Source organism: Ambystoma mexicanum, chromosome 5p, assembly GCF_040938575.1.
Source record: "Ambystoma mexicanum isolate Mex_15411 chromosome 5p, UKY_AmexF1_1, whole genome shotgun sequence".
Lineage (NCBI taxonomy): Eukaryota > Metazoa > Chordata > Amphibia > Caudata > Ambystomatidae > Ambystoma > Ambystoma mexicanum.
This window is the reverse complement of record NC_090930.1, coordinates 34,724,695-34,744,938: the sequence shown is the minus strand read 5'-3', so window position 1 is coordinate 34,744,938 and position 20,244 is coordinate 34,724,695. Positions and strand designations below refer to the sequence as shown.

Genomic DNA, 20,244 nt, shown 5'->3' with positions numbered 1-20,244 from the left:
TGCAGGAACTTGCAATGCTTTTCGTGAATGGGGACGTGGAAGTACGCGTCCTCCAAATCCAGGGACGACAGGAAGTCACCCTCCTCCAGTTGGCCGAGCACATGTTGCAACGTGACCATCCTGAATTTTTGGAACTTGATGTACTTGTTGAGTTGTCATAGGTCGAGAATGGGCCTCCAGCCCCTGGTCTTTCTTATTAAGTAGTATCTGGAGTAAACTGCAGAGCCCCTTCGGAACCTGCTCTATTGCCCCCTTTTTTAGCATGGCCCACAGCTGTAGCTGAGGGATGTGTTCTTACTGAGCCACTGGTGGTATCCGCGGACACTTCGCTGAAACGCCAAAGTGTGTCTGTGGGCTAGAGAGTCCACCACCCATCGGTCGGTGGAGATGTTTCCCACACGCTGACGAAGTTAGCCAGCCAGTCTGCCACTGGGGTGCACGGGTGGGGGCCGACGTCCTGGCCAGGGTCAATCTTGCTTGGCAGCCTGAGTGCCACCTTGGGAGCCTTGACGATGAAGGCAGCCACTTCCGAAAGCCTTGGAACGACCCCTGTAAGCTTCCTGGGTCGTGGAACGGGAGAGTTGGCAGTATGAGGATGATCCCCCGCTGAAACCTTTCAATGATCTGCCCGACTTCCTTCCTAAGGAACGAAAGGATGGACGGTGATGTTGCATTATGCCCAGGGCACGGGTCGCCATTTTGTCGGTCTTGATGGCCTGTAGTGATTCATAAACAGCTTTCCCCAAAAAATTGTCCCTGTCGAACGGCATGTCCAGGACCCTTGTCTGAACTTCCTACCTAAAGTTGGAGGCCTTCAACCAGCCACGATGACGGAGGCAGACCCTGTTCCAAATTTGGCAGAACCCCATGTCTGCAATGTCCAGGGCTACAGTGATGGCGTGGTCTGACGTCACCTTGCCCTCTTGAAGGATCTCCAGCGCCTCAACCTGGTTGTCCTCGGGGAGAAATTCCAGGAGCGGGGCCATCTTAACTCCCGGTCGTACCTGGCCAGGATCGCTAAGGAACAAGTTACTTACCTGTAACTGTTGTTCTCCAGCATGGGTCTGGCATGGGTTCACATGCTCATGAATATTCCCCGTCGTCAGGCTGGGAATCCTCGGTAAAGAAAAAAACCAGTATCAGTTTCGTTTCTGATCTGTCTTTCGTAGTAATAACCAATCACTGGTCTCTGCGTCATACTGACCACAGCCAATGACTGCCCTCTACCTAAGCACCGCCTCTGGCAGCCATCTTCAGATTTGGAAGCACGTGAAGTGGCAGTATGACCAAGTGAAGAGCCGCAGAGGGGTAGGCGGGAGGGTTCGCATGTGAATCCATGCCAGACCCATGCTGGAGAACAACAGTTACAGGTAAGTAACTTGTTCCTTCTCCAGCATGGGGTCTGGCATGGATTCACATGCTCATGAATAAAGAATACATAGCAGTACACACATGCACAACCACGGGAGGTGGCAAAGGCTCAACATTAAGCATTACATCAAACTCAACATTAAGCATCTTACCTCCTCACCAGGCTCACCTCAGGCGAACAGGTTGCGCAGCACTGCTTGGCCGACCCTGGACTCCTCCCTGGAATCCCGATCGACGCAGTAGAATTTCGTGAAGGTGTGCGTCGACCTCCACGTAGCAGCCCTACATATGTCTAGCAGGGGCACACCAGAAAGGAACGCCGTGGTAGCTGCGATCGCTCTGGTGGAATGGGCTCTCGGACGGCCAGGCAGCGGTCGGTTTGCCAACCGATGACAGTACATGATACAGCCGGAGAGCCATCTGGAAATGGAAGCTTTCGAGAGAGCCTTCCCCTGATTGACAGGTCCAAAGTTCACAAAGAGTTGTGACGTCTTCCGAAAACACTTTGTGCGGTCCAAGTAGAACTTCAGAGCTCTAGCCACATCCAGCGAGTGCAAAGTCCTCTCAGCCGGCGACGAAGGCGACGGGAAGAACACAGACAACACCAAGGGTTCGTTGAGATGGAAGTCCGACGGTACCTTGGGCATGAAGGAGGGGTGTGTCCTGAGCACTACCCTCGTGTCGTGAAAAGTCAAGTACGGGGCCTTGCAGGAAAGGGTCTGGATCTCTCTCACCCGTCGTGCGGAGGTGATGGCCACAAGAAACGCTGTTTTCCACGACAGAAACTTCAACGGGGCCGAGTGCAGAGGCTCGAACGGAGGTCCCATGAGCTTGGTCAGCACCACGTTGAGCTCCCACGCCGGGGCCGGAGCCTTCACCGGCGGGAACGATCTGAACAGTCCCTTCATGAACTCTTTCACCAGACGATGAGACCACAAGGACATCCGCCCCGTGGTTCTGGTGTATCGGGAGATCGCAGCAAGATGAATCTTGATGGACGTGTGTGCCAGACCAGCTTTGGCCAGCGTCAGCAGGTACGGCAGTACCTGGGGAGCCGTAATCCGTAGAGGGTTAATCTTCTGTGCATGGCACCAGACAGAGAACCTCTTCCATTTGTGTCCGTAGCATTTAAGAGTCGAGGACGCCCTGGCCTTTGCAAGAACCTCTCTGCAGTTGGCCGGTATGTCGTATCCCCCAAACTCTAGCGCTGCAGGAGCCAGGCCTGCAAGTTGAGCGATTTCGGGTCGTGGTGGAGGATGGCGCCTCCTTCCCTGGAGAGTAGATCCGCGTCCACCGGCAGCTTGATTGGCGGGGACGCTGACAAGTCCAGAAGGTCTGGGAACCATATCTGCCTCGGCCACGCAGGTGCGACGAGGATCATCCTGCACCGTGACCTCTTGAGCTGGTTGATGAGCCGGATTAGCAGTGGCAAAGGAGGGAACGCGTAGAGGAACAGGCCCTCCCAGGGGAACGAGAAAGCATCGCCCATGCGCCTCACCTGGGGAAACCTGCTGGCGAACCTCCGGCACTTGGAGTTCGTCGCCGTCGCGAACAGGTCGATCTGGGGTGTGCCCCACCGTCGGAAGAGGCGATCCACTAGATCCTGCCGTAGTTCCCACTCGTGGCACGAGCGCAGCTCCCTGCTGAGTGAGTCGGCGATGGTGTTTTTTATCCCTGCCAGATGAAACGGCACCAGAAACATCCTTTGGGCGACGGCCCAATGCCACAGGTCCTGCGCCTCCTTGGACAGTGCTGGGGACCTGGTTCCGCCCCGTTTCCTGATGTAAAACATGGTGGTGGTGTTGTCGGTGAAAATCCTCACCACCTTGCCCTTGAGGGACGGAAGGAAGGACCTGAGGGCCCAGAACACTGCACGGAGATCCAGGACGTTGATATGGAGGGACTTCTCCGTCGGGAGCCAAAGGCCTCTCGCGTGCAGATTTTCGGTGTGCGCTCCCCACCCTTCCAGGGAGGCATCCGTGGTCACTGTCTCCTGGTGGTTTGGGGTCTGGAAGTCCATGCCCGCCGTCAGATGAGCGCGGGTGCCCCACCACCGGACCGCTCGGCGGAAACTCTCATCGAGTGAGTTCCTCTCCTCGAAGCCGCCCGTCGTTTGGATCCAGCGCGCGTCCAGGAACTCCTGCAACGGGCGCATCCGGAGCCTGCACATGGGAATGAGGTAGATGCAAGAAGACATCATTCCGAGGAGGGACTTGATGGACCTCACCTTGGCCGCGTCGGAAACCAACATCCGCTGTACCTTGCCCAGGATGGACCTGGTCCTTTCCTCCGACGGGGAGGCCAGAAGGGACACTGTGTCGAGCTTCGCTCCCAGAAACAGTGCGTTTTGCGCGGGTACCAGGTGGGACTTGGCGTAGTTCACGGAGAATCCCAGGTCCGTGAGAAGTTGGACGGTCCTTGCCGTGTGCTCCACAGCGAGCTCCCTCGTCTTGGCTCGGATGAGCCAGTCGTCCAGGTAGGGGTAGACGTGGATCCCCTCGCGGCGCAGCTGCGCCGCCACCGGTGCAAGGCACTTGGTGAATACCCTGGGTGCCGACCGTAGTCCGAAGGGGAGGGCTTTGAACTGGTAGTGACGCCCTTGGACCACAAACCCGAGGAATTTTCGGTGCCCCTTTAGGATGGGAATATGGAAGTAGGTATCCTCCAAATCCAACGATGACAGGAAGTCTCCCTCCTCCAGCTGACCCAGGACGTGCTGGAGGGTGACCATCCGGAACTTCTGCGCCTTGATGAACTTGTTCAGACGTCGCAGGTCTAGGATGGGGCGCCATCCTCCCGTCTTCTTCTTCACGAGGAAGTATCTCGAGTAAACTCCGGAGCCCCGAAGCCTCTTTGGGACGAGTTTGATGGCGCCCTTCCTGAGCATCGCCCTTACCTCCAAGAGAAGCTGAGGGACGTGAAGCTCTTTCCTGGCCACGGGGGGGAAGCGCGGGCACCTTCTTTGAAACTCGAGCGCGTGGCCCCGGGCTAAGGCGTCCAGCACCCAACGGTCGGTGGAGATGGACTCCCACACGCTGACGAAGCTCGCCAGCCGGCCTCCCACCGGGGTGCTTCGGTGGGGGCCCGACCCCACGGCCGGTTGAATCCTGTTTCGACGAGGCTTTGCCGCCTTGACCTCCTTGGCGACGACGGCGGGGTCCGCCAGACTTGCCTCGTCCTCTGTAGGCCTCCTGAGACGAGCGAGCCGCTTGACGGTAGGTGGAGAAACCGCCGCCGGAACCTTTGGAGGCGCCCTTGCCTCCGCTGCTCCGAAAGGGCGTCCGTCGTTGCTGCAGAACCCCAAGGGCCCGGGCCGTCTCAGTGTCCGCTTTAATGGCCTGAAGGGAATCGTCCACTGTTTTCCCAAACAGGTTGTTCCCATCGAACGGCATGTCCAGGACTCTGGTCTGTACGTCTTGACGGAAGTCCGTAGCCTTGAGCCATCCACGCCGCCTAAGGCACACGCCGTTGCCCAACTGGCGAAACCCAGTGTCGGCGATGTCCGTCGCAATAGTGATGGCGTGGTCCGATGCCACCTCACCTTCCTGTAGGATCTCCAGGGCATCCGCCCTCTTGTCCGGTAGGAAGTCCAGCAGGGGAGCCAGTTTGTACCATAGCTCCCTGTCGTAGCGGGCCACGATAGCCAAGGCGTTGGCCGCTTTAATCGTCGTCGCTGCAGACGAGATGACCCTGCGTCCCATAGCGCCCAATTTCTTTCCCTCGCCGTCCGGTGGGGAAGTCGATGTGGAGGCCGCACCCCCCCGCTTTCTTCCTGGCCGCCGCGGAGACGACGGAGTCTGGGGTAGGCTGCGCCCGGAGGCACAGGGGGGCCGCGTCCGGGACCCAGTACTTCTTCTCGTACCGGTCTCTTCTAGCTGGCGTCGTGGAAGGGTTCTTGAGGAGGGCGAGGCCCTCATCCCAAATGTCGTCCAGTAGAGGCACCGCGAGGACCGTCTTCCTCTTGGCCTCGCGCCGTTGATAAAGGAATCCTTCCTTTTTCTTCTCCTCAGGGCAGAGTTGGAAAAGCTCGGATGCCCTGGCGATCATGGAGTGGAACGATCCAATCTCGTCGGGCGGAGAAGCCCTGGTGGGAGGCGACGACGGTAGGTCCTCGTCGTATACCTCGTCGTCCGTGCCCGTCGCTGCCGTGTCAGTCCCCGTATCATCCCCTCGGGTGGACGGGGAGGAGGGCTGGACGGGGAGCGACGGCTGAAAAGGAGGTTGAGGGTGAATCCTTCTTTTCTTGGGCGGGGGAACACCAGAAGGTCCCGGTTCAGGATCCCCCGACGGGAGAGGTTCCTCCGTCGGCAACGGTAGTCTTGTCCTTATCTCTGAGCATAAGGACTGTATAGCCAACAAAATGGCCGCCGAGTTGTCTTGCGGCGCTGGCAGAGGGGAATCCGACGGGCGATCAGGGGCCCCGTCGGCACCCTCGACGATGTCGTCCTCACCTGCGTCGGGATCCATCCCGACGGGCCGGTCTTCTTCCATGCCAAGGCCCTGGCTTAAGACCTCGATCAGCTCTTCCTCCGAGGTTGAAGCCGAATCTACGATGACGCCCTGCCCCCCCCTTTTTCTTCCCCGCCGGGGATTTCACGGGGGTCCTATCGATGGGTACAAAAGAGGACTCCCTCCGAGGTGGCAGGGAGACTCTGAGCCCCGAGGTCGCCACCACTGGTGTAGCCTCCACAGGCTGAGCCAGGGCCGCCGTGACAGCTTCGATAGAGGGCTTGGCCGGATGGATTAAGGCCTTCACCACCTTAGGTGCGCTCACCGCCTTATCCTTGAGGGGGGGGGGGACACTGCCTCGCTCCCCCTCCGATGGGGCCTTCGAGCTCGACCGGGGCCTCTCCAGGAGCTTCGCCGGGTGCTCGCCTTTCCTCTTACCCGACCCAGAGCGTTGGCTCGTGGCTGAAGGTGCCGGGGAGGGTGCGCCCTGCCTGGCGCCCGTAGAGCCCGACCGTTCGGCGCTCCCGGTGCCAGCGGACTCGCGGTGCTTGGCCTTGTGTTGGACCCCCGTCGCCGGGGCGTCCTCAAAGGTCTTAGAAGACCGCTCGGATTTCTTCCTCTTCTTCTCTCCTGATGGGCTCTTCCCTTCCAGCCAGTCGGCGAGACGTTGATGGCGGTCCTTCATGGTCCGCTCCGACATATTGCCGCAAAACGCACAGTCCTTCTCCACGTGCGTCTTGTCCTCATGTAAGCAGTAGAGACAAAAGGAGTGTTCGTCCTCCTTAAAGACGTTCTGTAGCTGGCATCCAGGGCAGACCCTGGACAGCTTTCCGGGCGTCGAGCTTCCCTTCTCCTGGGCCATGTCCGGGCCTGAGAAACTTCTGGAGTCCTCCAAAAGCGTAGCTCGACGAATTCTTCACCCTTGAGGGGCGCAGACGAATCCGACACGGGTCCCCGTTGATCGGATGGAGAGTCAGTGGAGCTTGAGGCTCTTTTGACCGAAAAAACGAAGTTTTTGAGAAAAAACGTGAAAAAATAGCACTAACGCTCGAGAGCAATAGCACGAGGATCCCAACACATGAACGTGCGGTAAAAATCTGAAGATGGCTGCCAGAGGCGGTGCTTAGGTAGAGGGCAGTCATTGGCTGTGGTCAGTATGACGCAGAGACCAGTGATTGGTTATTACTATGAAAGACAGATCAGAAACGAAACTGATACTGTTTTTTTTCTTTACCGAGGATTCCCAGCCTGACGGCGGGGAATATTCATGAGCATGTGAATCCATGCCAGACCCCATGCTGGAGAAAGAGTTTGTTGCCTTGACCGTCGTAGCCGCCGAGTAGATGACTTCCCTACCGACGGCATCCAACTTTTTCCCCTCGCTGTCTGGGGGAACCGAGGCAGAGGATGACGGGTTGGATGACTTTCATGCAGCCGCAGAGACCACCGAGTCTGGAGGTGGCTGTGACCGCAGACACTTGGGTGCAGACTCCGGCACCCAGTATTTCTTCTCCAGCCGGTCTCTTTTCGCTGAGGCATGCTTTTTCAGCAGCGCCAGGCCCTCATCCCAAACGTCTAGGAGGGGCACTGCCAGAATGGTCTTCCTTTCCGCCTAAGGGCGTCGATACAGTAAACACTCCGTCTCCTCCGGCGTGAGCTGGAAGAGTTCCGACGCACGGGTGACCGTGGAGTGGAATGAACCCACTTCATCCAGGGGGACACCCTTGGAGGCGGAGTGATGTCACCGTCATCATCGGTATCTATCGTCACCGTGTCCATCCCCGTATCCCGGGGAGTGGGGGGGACACACAGGATGTGTGGCTGTTGGTGAGGAGGTGCATCCTTTTCTCCGGTGGTGGTGGGCCCGGTGTCATCAGGGCCAGTGCCAGTTGTGCCGTCAGCATCCTCATCTGTATCTCCGACACCAGCTTGTTGAGAGAATCGAAAGAATGTCCTGAAAAAAAACTCTTGGTGGCGTCGGGGGAGGAGGCTTGCTAGGTCCAGCACCTACATTCGCGCTGCCGTCCTTGCAGCCATCGTCGCCCCCTTCAGGGACTTCCTCCTCGATGTTCCCATCGTCGTCATTCTCAACATCCTCCTGGACTCTGTGGACGGAAACCATGTCCTCTTCGTTGGAAGAAGAAATATCCGTGCCCTGGAGCACTTCCACTCCCGGACCCCTTTTTTATGTTCTGAGGGGTCTGTCTCGGGCATATAGACGGCATCCTCTTTTCTTGGGTTTTTAACACTGGCTTGGCTGAAGCCTCGCTCCTGGGAGGAAGAGCCACTCTGGACACCGTCAGGGTTCCTGGGCTGGGTCAGCCCCTTTTGCCTTCAAAAGGGAGGCAGCCACCAACTCGATAGTTGAGGATGATTTAGCCTGGACTATCTGGGCCTTCACAGGCAGGTTGGATACCTTACCCTGCGGCTTGTCCTTCTCCGGTTTCTCCCGCAGCTTCCCAGGGGTAGCTGACTTCCTCTTCAACCAAGAACTAGAGCGATGGCTGGTGACGGAGGCCGAGGATAAGATGATCGCGCCCTGCTCACCGTGAGACCCGCTTGCAAGGCGACCACAACAGAAACAGACTCGCAGAACTTGGCCTTGTCTTGGACCCCCACGGATGGGGAACCCTCAAAGGACTTAGAAGCCCACTCTGACTAGCCAGATCTGGGTGAGGCATGCCCCTGTGAACCACATGGGGTAGAGGCATTGGCGCTGAGCCACGTCGCCAGTCTGCTGGGCGATCCTTGATGGTACGCTTGGTAAAGCCACGACCGATCCCACAATCATCCTCCTTGTGCGTCTGGTGCAGACAAAGGCACTGGGAATGCTTGTCCTCCACCAACACATTCCTTAAACCGCAGCTGGTGCAGAGCTTGAAGAGGGAACCCCCGTCCTCCTCCTCCTCCTCCTCCTCCTCCTCTGACATGCGGTGTAGGCCAGAGGCCCTTCTGGAATCTTCAAAGAAAAAACACTCAACGATTCTGCCCTTGAGGGGCAAAGAAAGGTGCCGACAAATGGATCCCTGTTAGTCGGATGAAGAAACGATAGAGCACACGGGCTCGATTGAACAAAAATAGAAAATTTCCTATAAAAAAAGTGTGAAAAACGCTGAAAAGCTCCAAGAGCAAAACACGAGGACTCCCAGCACTTGGACGTGTGGTAAAAAGTCTGAAGATGGCTGCCAGAGGAGGGGCTTAGGGAGAGGGCAGTCAATGGCTGGGGGCAGTATGACCCAGAGCTCAGCGATTGGTTTATTGGAGAAAGGCAGTTTATAAGAGGAAGTGAAACTGTTTTTCTTTTATCGAGGATTCCCGGCCTGACGGGGAATATTCATGAGCATGTGAATCCATGCCAGACCCCATGCTGGAGAAGGCCACTTAAGCTCGCTGTCTGTACTTGTGACCATACATGGTTTTCATAATCAAGTACTAATTGAAGGGCCTGGGCCTTTTGTGCTATAGCATGTGCTGCCACCATCTTCCGGGGCTCACACAGCTAATTGGGCATGATTGGCTGTTCAGAAATACACAGGGTAACCTTTGGGTAATGCAATGCAAATTAAGGTCTCTCGCAGGAGCACAACAGAGTTGCACGAGTAGCGAGGCCCTGGATCATAACTCACTAGTGAAAATGCCAGCAAACGACAAGCAAATATATTAAGAGGCTCATGCTACAGTTACAGCTAAGGCCTTCCAACCAGACCGTATAGGACAAAAGACTGATCCCGATAGAGTTGGGAATTCAGATACACACCATTTCCCACAGCAGCCCAAATGAAGGCCAATCGCACAGGGTCTAGAACCACTACAGTATTGTGTGCAAAATGTTTCAGTCTGAAAGCCTCACACTTTGCTGGAGGGCATGAAGCATGCAGGAAGAGAATGTTCTTGGCCATTTTATCAAGCATGGATATCCTCTGCTCTTTGTGGGAGGCGTATAGTAAAGGCCAGGCAGTGTCACAGCAGAGGATGATAAATTAGGATAGGTGTTGCTTTAAAAAAATAATCTGGCACCTTGTCCTCTAGGGCCATCTTTGGAGCTAGATAGGACGCAAGTACACTGCCAGTTGGGTATTCAGTTTTGGACTACTTATTGCAGCCAAGGTTTTCTCAGCCTTTATACTGCCTATTTCAGCTCCTATTATAGCCCCACTATGGACCTGTGGAATGCCACACCACTCATGCCTGGCGGTGCTGCATCCACACAACATGAGTTGGATGAGGGGGTCCAGATTTGAAACCAGGGGACAGTGAAACCCCAGGTGGTACAATGAGTCAACCACAGTGTCAAGTGTACCAAAGGCAGAAGCTGGTTGATGAGTGCAGAAACCCAGATGTTTGTAGGTCATCCAACCCTTAATAATAATGGGAAACAGGAGGTTGTGCCTTCTTAGAAGTAGGTGGCTACTGTTGTCAATTCTACACCTTAGCCACTGGAAGCCTGCTCATGGTCTTTCAGGAAGTGGGACTTCTTGGATGTGTTCTGGATATTGTTTTGAGTGTGTTGCATGAAGTCTATAATGTATATCCAGGAGGGTATCCTCATTAAAACCTGCCCTTGACTAAATGTGTCACTTGTCTGTACATTTGTTCTTTGCCGCCGAACATCAGCCAGACACTATTGGGGGATGCATTTCTACAATTACCTCCATTCTGAGTTCTAAAAAAAGGCAACCGGGTAATGGCTGTGTCTTTTCAGTTTCTCTGTGACAGCCTAGTGTTACATCATTCAGTTCAGCTACTATCATTGCTACAGTGTGTGAACTCCTATTCTCTCTTTTTCAGAAATGGATGAAAATAACACTAGACTTAGCTAAGCATTTTGCTTTCCATAAATATATCAAACATCTATCCTTAAATGGTGTACCTGACACCCAGAATATTGAACTCTGTCACTGGCAGCTATATAGCAAATATAACAAGTGCAGGCAATGGGTAGGCCTAAGACTAAGAGGAATGGCATCCATTGCCAGAGGTATTGTGCACCACAGAAGAGTCCCTTCTGCCAATGTGAACTACATGTTCTGCAAGACGGTGGACACAGAGATTCAATCCTGTACTGCCTAGGGACTCAAAACCAGCACATAGGAATTGACAATTTACATTTCATATTGTAGTGTTATAGAACTCTGGCACAGGAGTTATTTTCTCCTATCATGCTGTATAACTACTTCCAGTAAAACAATAGGGGTCAGACAAAGAGTGCCAATCCAAATAAGACTTGAGCAGTGTCTAGTCTTGCCTTTTGGGATATGAGACTCAATTCTAGCAGTGACAGGACAATGGAAGTGCAATCTTTGCATAGCCACTCGAAGGATTATATCAACAAGTTAAACAAAGACACAATTATAATCAATCAGTGACCATCCAACAAGCCAGAATAAAAACTGAAAGTGTTTGTGCAAAGTGGACAGCAGAAAGCATGAGGTCTGAATATCACAACATGTAGGAGCTGAGCTTACCAGTTTAGCTTGCAGCTGCTGCCGTAGTATGTTTGGCACAGGAGTTTGCTGCCTGTAGACTGGTGGCTTGTAAGCTGGTTCGAGCCCCATCATGCCTCCCATCCCGGAAGGCAGCACTCCAGCATAGGGCGGACGATTCTGCACCATCTTACCAGGCGGCATCCGTACTGGTCTGTAGGTCGTGTCCAATCGAGGGCCCCCTGCAGGACAAGTAAAGACCAAAAAGGGATGATATCAGACAAAAGGGAGTAGGTCTACAAAAAATGTGGACTCGGCAACAAATCAAGGCTGTAGGAGTCGATGGTCCATGGTTTCAACATCTTTACAGTAAATCTTAAGTGCAAGTTTGCAAAACCACTAAAGGGCATTTGAGTACACATAATGTCTCTCTAATAAACAAATTAAAGAGCAGTGAAAGTGGGCAGATATTACTGGGCTAGGTATTAAAAGGTGGAAATCTTACTTACTTGTAACAAATGTTTTTCACTAATGTTTGATCCACAGATTTATAGGGTTAGAAGTGTCAGGAGCTTGCCCTTTTTTATGGTCCTAGTGTGCCACTGATCTAGAGAGGACATGGCTTGCCCATTCGGGCTCTCCTTATCATGGTCCATCAGTAAAGGTATAAGAGGAGAGTATAGTGGAAAAGAAACAGGTGAACACTAGTATTTGTAAAGTACAATGCCAGCGTAAGGCAACACATATTTTGATGAAAACTGAACTCCTAGTCCATAGTCCCCTTTGCTCTACACTTGTGGGTGTCCATGTCCTTGGGGACGAGAGCCCGGAGCACTTTTTTTGCACAGCACCAAAAAGATGTTTCCCCTTTAAAAAAAATGTTGTGTTGCGTGTAAGGGGCAGTAGCATGGGCATGTCCAGTCCCGCAGACTCCGCCTACCATCAACACTCATCAATCCATGAAACCGCTAGATGGGTCAGCTGACTAGCCACTTATTCATTGCGAGACGGAGGGATGGGCATATGGAGAAAAGGGAACTATGGACTAGAGTACAGAAGTCACTACTGTAAGTAACTTTGTCTTACTCCTATGTCCCGTCCCCTTTCCTCCATACTTGCAGGAGATTACAAAGCACTGGTCACTCAGGGTTGTTGGAAGATAATCCAACGTAAACAGGTTCTGTAGAAACGCCTGTCCAAATCTAGCAATGGATCCATCTGCCGTGTCTATGCAATAGAGTTTGCAAAAAGCAGAAGGGAAAGACCAGGTAGCTGCTTTACTTGTCACTTCCCAGGGAAAATACCTCTGGAATGCAATTACTGTAGCTATGGCCTTAACTGTGTGGGCATTCAAACCTTTTGGCACTGACCTTTTCTGAAGCTTGTATGCCTTCACAATGCAAAAGACGATTCATTGTGCTGTGGTGTGTGAGAAACCGGAGGGTATCCTTACTCTGATTCCACCTGGATCCTCTTCTCAGGTGGCCACGGAAAGGCCATTGCTTTTGGATCCTGCCCCTGGCAGTGAAGAAGCGAGGGAGGATAACCTGGGTGGAGTGTCCCTGGGGACTGGGAAAAGGGTACCCACAGACGAGACATGGTGTTGTATTGTGCTTACTCTGTGTTGCAGTCTGCTTCCTCAGGCCAAGGAAGCTTGCCATGGAACCTTGGCAAGGTATTCCAGGCTGGATTGTTTATGTTGAAATCTGGCCAGTTGGGAAAGGAGCCGATTTGTGCTGGGGGTTGCAGTGAAGAGTTTTCTCTTAAATAAACTCGCTATTACTAGCTTACCTGATGTGTGGACCTCATTCTTTTCACTGGCGAAGAGTGTCTGTACCCTGGTGCCAGAGAACCTGGGCGAGCATTGCTGCCTTGTCAAACCTGTGTCGCCCAGCTGTGCACACCGACCATTGACCTGTGCACATTTGTCGGTGCTCCAAAGATAAACCTTCAAAGTTGTGCTCTGACATGCACTAGCTGGGCCACGTGTACCGCTGAGGAAGATTAGCACGCCACTGCATCGCTTCAAATGCTACTGTGAAGAGGTGAGCAGCGCAGCGAGGCATCAGAGGGCGTACAGCAGTGATAAATAATCACTGATGAGCATTGGGGACAAGAATAAGGCTCCAAGGTAGCTTGTGGAGCTATTTTGAGTCTGTGTGCAAGCTCCACATTACTTTGTATAGAGCCCCTCGAGCTATAACAAAGGCAGCAAACAGTAATAGCGAGTTTATTTAAGAGAAAACTATTGACAGGAGGCCACAACGCATTGGAAAAGGAACTTTCGGTGTGAGACTCACGTTCGCCATCTTTGAGACAATGGTTGCCGAGGCAACGTCTATCGTCTCGCGGAACGATTCACACCTGGTATATTGATCGAGTGCGCCGCGCACAGCGCTGGTGTGAAAAGAGTTTCAGGAAAAATGTTGCTCTAGCAGAAAAGCACTACAGCAGAGATAACATAAGAGTGCTAATGTGAAGGTAAGAGGAAAAGGAGCATCAACAAAAAAAAAAATAAGTGGCTGCTCTGAATACACTTGTGCTTGCTGCTAGAGAGACCCATTCACAATCGACATGCCAGGAGTGCCTGGTCCGCCGACATTTATACCCAGTCCAGGTCCTGCAAAGATTAAATGGGCACAATGGAAAAAGGGATTTCTCCACTATGTGAGGGCTACCTGTGACAACACAATTTCAACAGATCAAAAGGTTTCTCTTAAAACATTTCCTATGATATGGGGGACAGCGCATCTAAGAAACATTGCCAGAATCGGATCAATCAGATGAGGAGTCGGCTTCAAATAAATTTGACTCTGCTTTACAGAAGTTGGATTTACACTTTCATCCCAAGACCAGCACTATTCTAAAGAGATATAATTTTGGAGTTCGAGTGCAAGAAGATGGGGAAACAGTAGAATAGTACCTTCCTGCACTTTGCCATTTGTCTCTTTCCTGTAAATTTGGTGACAAATTAGATGAATACATAAGAGATCAAATTATGATTTGTTGTAGTAATGCCAAGATAAGGGAGGAATTGTGGCTCAAGGACGAGCCAGGTCTGGATGAGGTTTGAAGTGTTGCAAAAAGGGCTTGGCGAATAAGTATGGTAAAACCCCTGCAACAGAAATTCAGTGGGTGGGAGAAGCATCAGAAGAGCAGTGATCAGCGTGTCCGCGATGCCCCCGACACCAAGGATGACAAGTTCAAGGGGTATAAAGTCGAGGATCGTCTGTGCTTTAGGTGTGCTAGTGCTAATCATTGTGCTGGGTCCCCGGCATGTCCAGGAAGGAATGTTACTTGCTCAAAATGCAAAAGATGGGTTCATTATGCCAATTGTGGCAAACATTTCACACTTGGGGCAGGGCGGAGAGTTTTATATGTGACAGAGGAAGGGCAGCAGTCCTGTGGCGATGACAAAGATAAGATAGATGCAATTACTGTCAATATGGGGAAGTCTGCTGCTGAGGATTGTAAGAGTCCATTTGCGGAGGTTGGAGTTGATGGCAAGTGTGTGAGGATGATGGCAGATTCTGGAGCAAAGGTTTCCTTAATGTCACGAGAGGTGTTGTCTATTGCTGTCTACAGTGGGTGGACCCACAAAGCCTGTCCTTTCCACGGAGTTGACCGCTCAGTTAACGAAGTCCTGCAGTCCTCGGCAGTCGGAGATGTTGGATTTGAGGAGCAGCATGCTGGGTGTAACCCAGCCCCTGCTCTCTGAGACTGAGACCAGCAGACGCTGCCAGCGGAGTCACTCGACCCAACTGGAAAAAAATCCCCAGTGAAGCGAGGTAAGACTTTTTCCGCCTCCCGAGGTGATCTTTCGCCCCTCCTCCCCCGTCTCTCCTGCTGCATCCTCAACCTTTCTCATCAACCCCCCTCTTGGTGGGTGCTGAAGTCTTTACAAGCCCGGGCGCTTGTGAAAATTTTGAAAACCTATACAAATCGGAATCAGACTTAACTGATGATTCAACAGCTCGAATTGCTGGTGTCGGGGTTGGTGAGGACAGAGCGACTGGTGTCGCAGTTGGACAGGAAGCATTTGTCCCTGCTGCACCTCTTCCCCAAGCGCAGCCGGTGGGCGACTCTCTAGCTCTTCCCCCCGCTTGCGAGATCACCGCTTCGGCGAGAGGTGTACTAGCCGAGACCGTCGGAGGATGGCCTGGGCGGGACCTTATTCTGGTTGAGTGGAGGAGGGCTAGGGATGACGCTTCGATCGACAATCAAAACAAAGACAAGCAGCAAATGAGCAAAAGTGACGTACAGGTCCAGCTGAACGAAATCCATACAGGTCCATCGTGTAGGAGGCTTAGGCAGACGGAGGGAGTGTCTCCAACAACGTCAAAGGTGGTTCCCCAACAGGACCTCATTAAGGACATAGACCAACCTGCAATTCTGCCTAGTGCAACTGGTAACTCACTTATCAGGGCGATGGCCCAAATACACGTGAGGGCAGAGGCCCCCACCAACATGATCCCCCAGAAACCCCAAAACTGTGATCCAAGTCCTAACGACCGAAAGATACTTACAAATCAGCTCACTGCAGTGCCCGACGCCCTGCATTCTGACGATGACGCTGATCAGAACGAACAAATTGAATTGAGAACATCAATGGGGATCAGCAACGACCGTTCACATACCGACCTGTCGAGCTCCATCATTGAGGCATCCACGCCCAAAAAAACCTCGCCCCTCGTCACGAAAAATTTTATACAAAAAAAGAGGAAAGGGAAAAGTACAAGGGGCTCCGAACTGTGAACGACCAGAAACTAGAGCCGAAAAAAATAAAAAATAAATATATAAAAACGTTACGCCTCAATTTCTGAAGAAAAATCAACTCGGCACAAATAAAGCTGACTTTGGCAAGAGCCCTTTACCAAACCCATTGATCTCAAATGCCCTTCTTGATTTCTTCAAAAAGCAATGCAAGCGTAACTTGGATTCAGAAACTGAACTGTCTGATGCAGAAATCCTGGAGGCACTAGACGACACACCACCAGTAAATAAGTTCAGGAAAACCGACGACTTTCTCAGCCATCATCTTGGCCTCCCTGTATTATCGCCTTCTCAAAGCAGAACTTTAAGTTCCTCGCCAAGCGGTTCTCAATCGGCAAACCAACAAACGAGTGACAACGCATGACCTCTAAATAATCAACAAAACATGGGGCAAAAAGATCAAAACCACTCTGGTGAGCAAAATATAAAAGAGATACTTGTGACAGATCCACCTTGGCTGTTAATCGTGTAGGTGGAGAGGCCACCCGGCCAGCTCGCCGGTCTTCGAACCAGGAAGGCTTCACAGGAGGCCAGATGAGCCATCAACCTTGGGAGAAAATCCACCTTCAGCGAAACTAATTGGTCAGCACACTGACGGGCATGCCTCGTGAAGTGACAGCCTTGAACTCAAACAACAGAGAACTACAGACATCGTCTCCAATACAAAGCCCAGTGGCAGAGGAGAGTCACTCGACCGAAAAGTAAATGTTTTTTCCTCTATTGAATCAACGTGCAGAGTCCACTCGGGCCCGCTCAAAAATAGAAGATTAAGCAAACTACCTGCAGAATCACAAAAAGACTCGCCAAATAAGAAACCGGACCTGATGACAGTAATGTCAGCAATAACAATCGCTTTTGCCTCGTTCGGCAAACTTTATGAAGCAATTAACGACTCAACCAAAGAAAACACAAGAATGTTGGCGATGATGCACTCAAAACTTATATTTGTTGAGGGCTACATAACAGCCATAGAGTCGAAAAACACCAAACAACAGGTCTTATGGGAATCCAAACTGTCATGTCTGGAAGCCAAACTGAACGAGAAAAACAGCCATCCAGCCAAGCGAGTTAGTGGGCATTGAAAAAGCTACGCAGGCTCCCATCGACAATTTCTGTCTTGGAATCGCTCTGATTTTTATGAAAATAGTCATGAAAGCGACACGAGTAACAAGCCCATTGTCCATCTCAGGCTTATCTGCCCCATAATCCATCTTGAAACACGACTCTGCCACAAAACAGAAAGTGGCCCTGCGACTGGCGGGAACTGACAAGCCAGCTGCTACAAAAGCAAACAATCCTGTAGCCCAATATTCGGCCAAAGATCCTACTCAACCAACCTCGGTTTCACCAGCTGACCAACAGGCACACACCAGGGACACCCTAGTGACCTAGACCTTACCAAATTGCCTAGGTCCGCCGCTGAGCTTTCAGCTTCGAGTGCCTTAATGGACCTAACGCAACATTGGGAGACGGATGCCAAAGCAGAAGAAACACTAGAACGCAGTCGCTCGAATACTACATCGTCAGCCGGTCCCGCTGTTTCAGGGAACACGACGACAGCCAACATCCAGCTACCCTCAGACATCTCCTCCCAGACCAAACCTATTCTTCGCCACGCTGATGCTCGAGACGTACCACTATCTGGTGCGCAACCAATAGACCCTCAGTCCTCAAGCCCCGAAGTTAGCAACTTGTCAGACCTCCCACAAGCACGGAACCACCGGCTACCAGAAGTCTCACTGGCTTACCAGACACGTTTTCCACGGCTGAAGCTCGCTGAGAATTCTAGAAGGGGGACTCGTATCTTTAAACTGGAACAAGCGTCGTACAAAGATAGTTACATGGTCCTAAATAGAAAGTCGGTGCTCAGAATACTAGGAAAAATAGACATGCTGTGGTCACTAAGAACAGAAGATTTCACCTTAATCGAGCCGTATCACAGAGACCAAAAAGCAAAAGCTTATCTCCACATTAAAGCCTCTGCACTGCAAGATGTACCGCTCAACGTGTTCAATGACCTCAAGCTTGCCGGCTTCATCCGCTCAGAATTTCCAAGGTCACACGAGGAGTCCCGCAAAACCAAGTACAGTGATACCAGGACAAAAAAGCATCATTATATATATCAAAAACTGAAGAACTTTACAACTCCAAGTGAATCGAGACAAACCTGAGTTCTCCAGACAACAATCATCAAAGACCCTACAGGTGTCACCTAGAAAGATGGACATCTTCCAACGACCATGCCCGAAATGAGAGCGAAAGTGACAAAGACCTGACAAGACCCACAAACGCAAAAGACTCATGTCATTTCATGAAACTCCATCACATCGAGACACCCTGGAGACAATAAAAAGACCTTTACGTTCGGACAACAAGATCAGCTCACCTAGAGGTACATCGCCAGACCAAAGTGAGAAGAGAATTCCGAGGGGCCCATGGAGATGGGTTACAAGCAGCCCTACGTACAAATTCCGGCAGATAGCAATTACAATCTAAGGTCCCACTAGAGTTGGCGTCATCCCAGCTCGAATTGGAAGACTCTCCCAAAAAAGCTTTGAGTATGGGCTCATGGAACACAAGAGGACATACCCACCTGACCAAGTCAAAAAATCAAGACTTGGGGGGCTTTCGACATTTTGTGCCTCCAAGAAACCTGGTTGGTGGAGAAGCTGTCTCTTCACGGCTTATCAATTAAGATATCACCTGCATCAAAAGGCTTGCTTGGCCGCCCTTCTTCCGGCCTTTTACTGGCGGTGCGCCTTGGTTCAGGGATCAAGGTCATAAAAAAGCTGGTAGAATCATATGGAATCCTCGCAATCTTAACATCTTGGAGACATCAAGATCCAAGCTCCAAACGCTGGATCACGACAGTTAGCCAATTGTGAATTTATACTGTAATCCACAGAAAACATGACAGTATATACTTCTGGAACTCAGTACAGATGTTATTGATAACATCTGCATTGACCAGAATACCCCACAACGCCAAATGTTCAAAATCCACCAGTCATAGCGACAACCTGTCTACACATTCCTCGTCGGAAGAAAGAGGAATGTCATGGCTGAACTTAATGAACTCGAGGAATTTCCACAACGTAGCATGGCTGAAAGCCTGGCAACCAACGTCCCAGACATGAGAACGAGACAACTCAAAAGCAACCCTTGACTACTACTTCATCTCCCACGGTCTGCTCTCATATATCGAGTCGTTCAAAGTTATAAGAACCAAAGACAGCGATCACAACCTACTATCAATGTCTTGGGCCTCTGTCTGTCCATCAAATAAATTGTACTAATCAATCGTGGAGGCAAACAGCCAACAACCACAGCTACGTTTGACTGCTACAAATATCAAAGACCTCACGGAAAAATATATAAGAGAAGTACCAAATAAACCTTCTGCAAAATCAGAAAGACTCAACTACCTGCCTTTCTTGCTGAAGTACAAGGTGGCGACGAAAGGAGGAAATCAAGCCACCACCAAGACCAATCATGTGTACGATAAAACCATGGTTGAAAAAAGACGACTCCTGAGGAAACTGAAAAGAGCTGCCACAACGCACAACACAGAAAAGGCCTGGTTGAATTGGCAATAAGAAACAAAGAGCTACAAATCGTGGCTAAAAAGCTACAGACACAAAATCTACCAAAGCGACGCAGAGACCATGTTAAGGACACTCAGTACCAGGAGATCTGGTCATTAATCAAAAAATCAGACTCCTTTCTCGAGAGTCAACTTTCCAACTCAGTTCCGGAAGCCAAGTGGGTAAAATTCTTTTCAGATTTGTTTGCCGCTCCCCCCACTCAAACGGCGGCTCTTGCGTTAGACACAGATGTTCCCTGGATTGATTTAACAAGCAAAGACGATATAAGAGGAGCATTAAGGAAACTGAAAACATCAAGAGCCCCGGGCCCAGATGGCCTAACAAACATGGACTTAAAATAACATATTGAGGAATGGACCAATTGCATCAGCATAATTTTCACTCACTGTAGAAGAGCAAAGCAAATCCCGAGCTCGTGGACACTAGCAGTGGTGGTTCGAATTTTTAAGAGGGGCAGCAGAGAGGGTCCGGCTAATTATCACCGGATCGCTCTCCTAGACATTATTGGAAAGATTTTTGCCACTCTGTTACTTAAACATTTCCAGAACTAGGCCAGAACATGGCCGAGCGCAGATCCCTTCCAAATGAGATTCCAAAAAAATGGAAGTACGGCAGTGAATATT

The 20,244-nt window shown here is 51.4% G+C and overlaps 1 protein-coding gene across 5 annotated transcripts in view; it reads right to left on the bottom strand.

Annotated features, from left to right (window-relative positions):
* The window catches only part of MED12 (mediator complex subunit 12), a 1,704,158-nt gene that overhangs the window by 245,578 nt on the left and 1,438,336 nt on the right, over nt 1-20,244 (bottom strand). For all 5 annotated transcript variants that reach the window (XM_069612388.1, XM_069612385.1, XM_069612387.1 and 2 more), the window contains exon 38: nt 11,286-11,485. In XM_069612388.1, the coding sequence (XP_069468489.1) occupies nt 11,286-11,485 (200 nt within the window). The remainder of the gene's footprint in view (nt 1-11,285; nt 11,486-20,244) is intronic.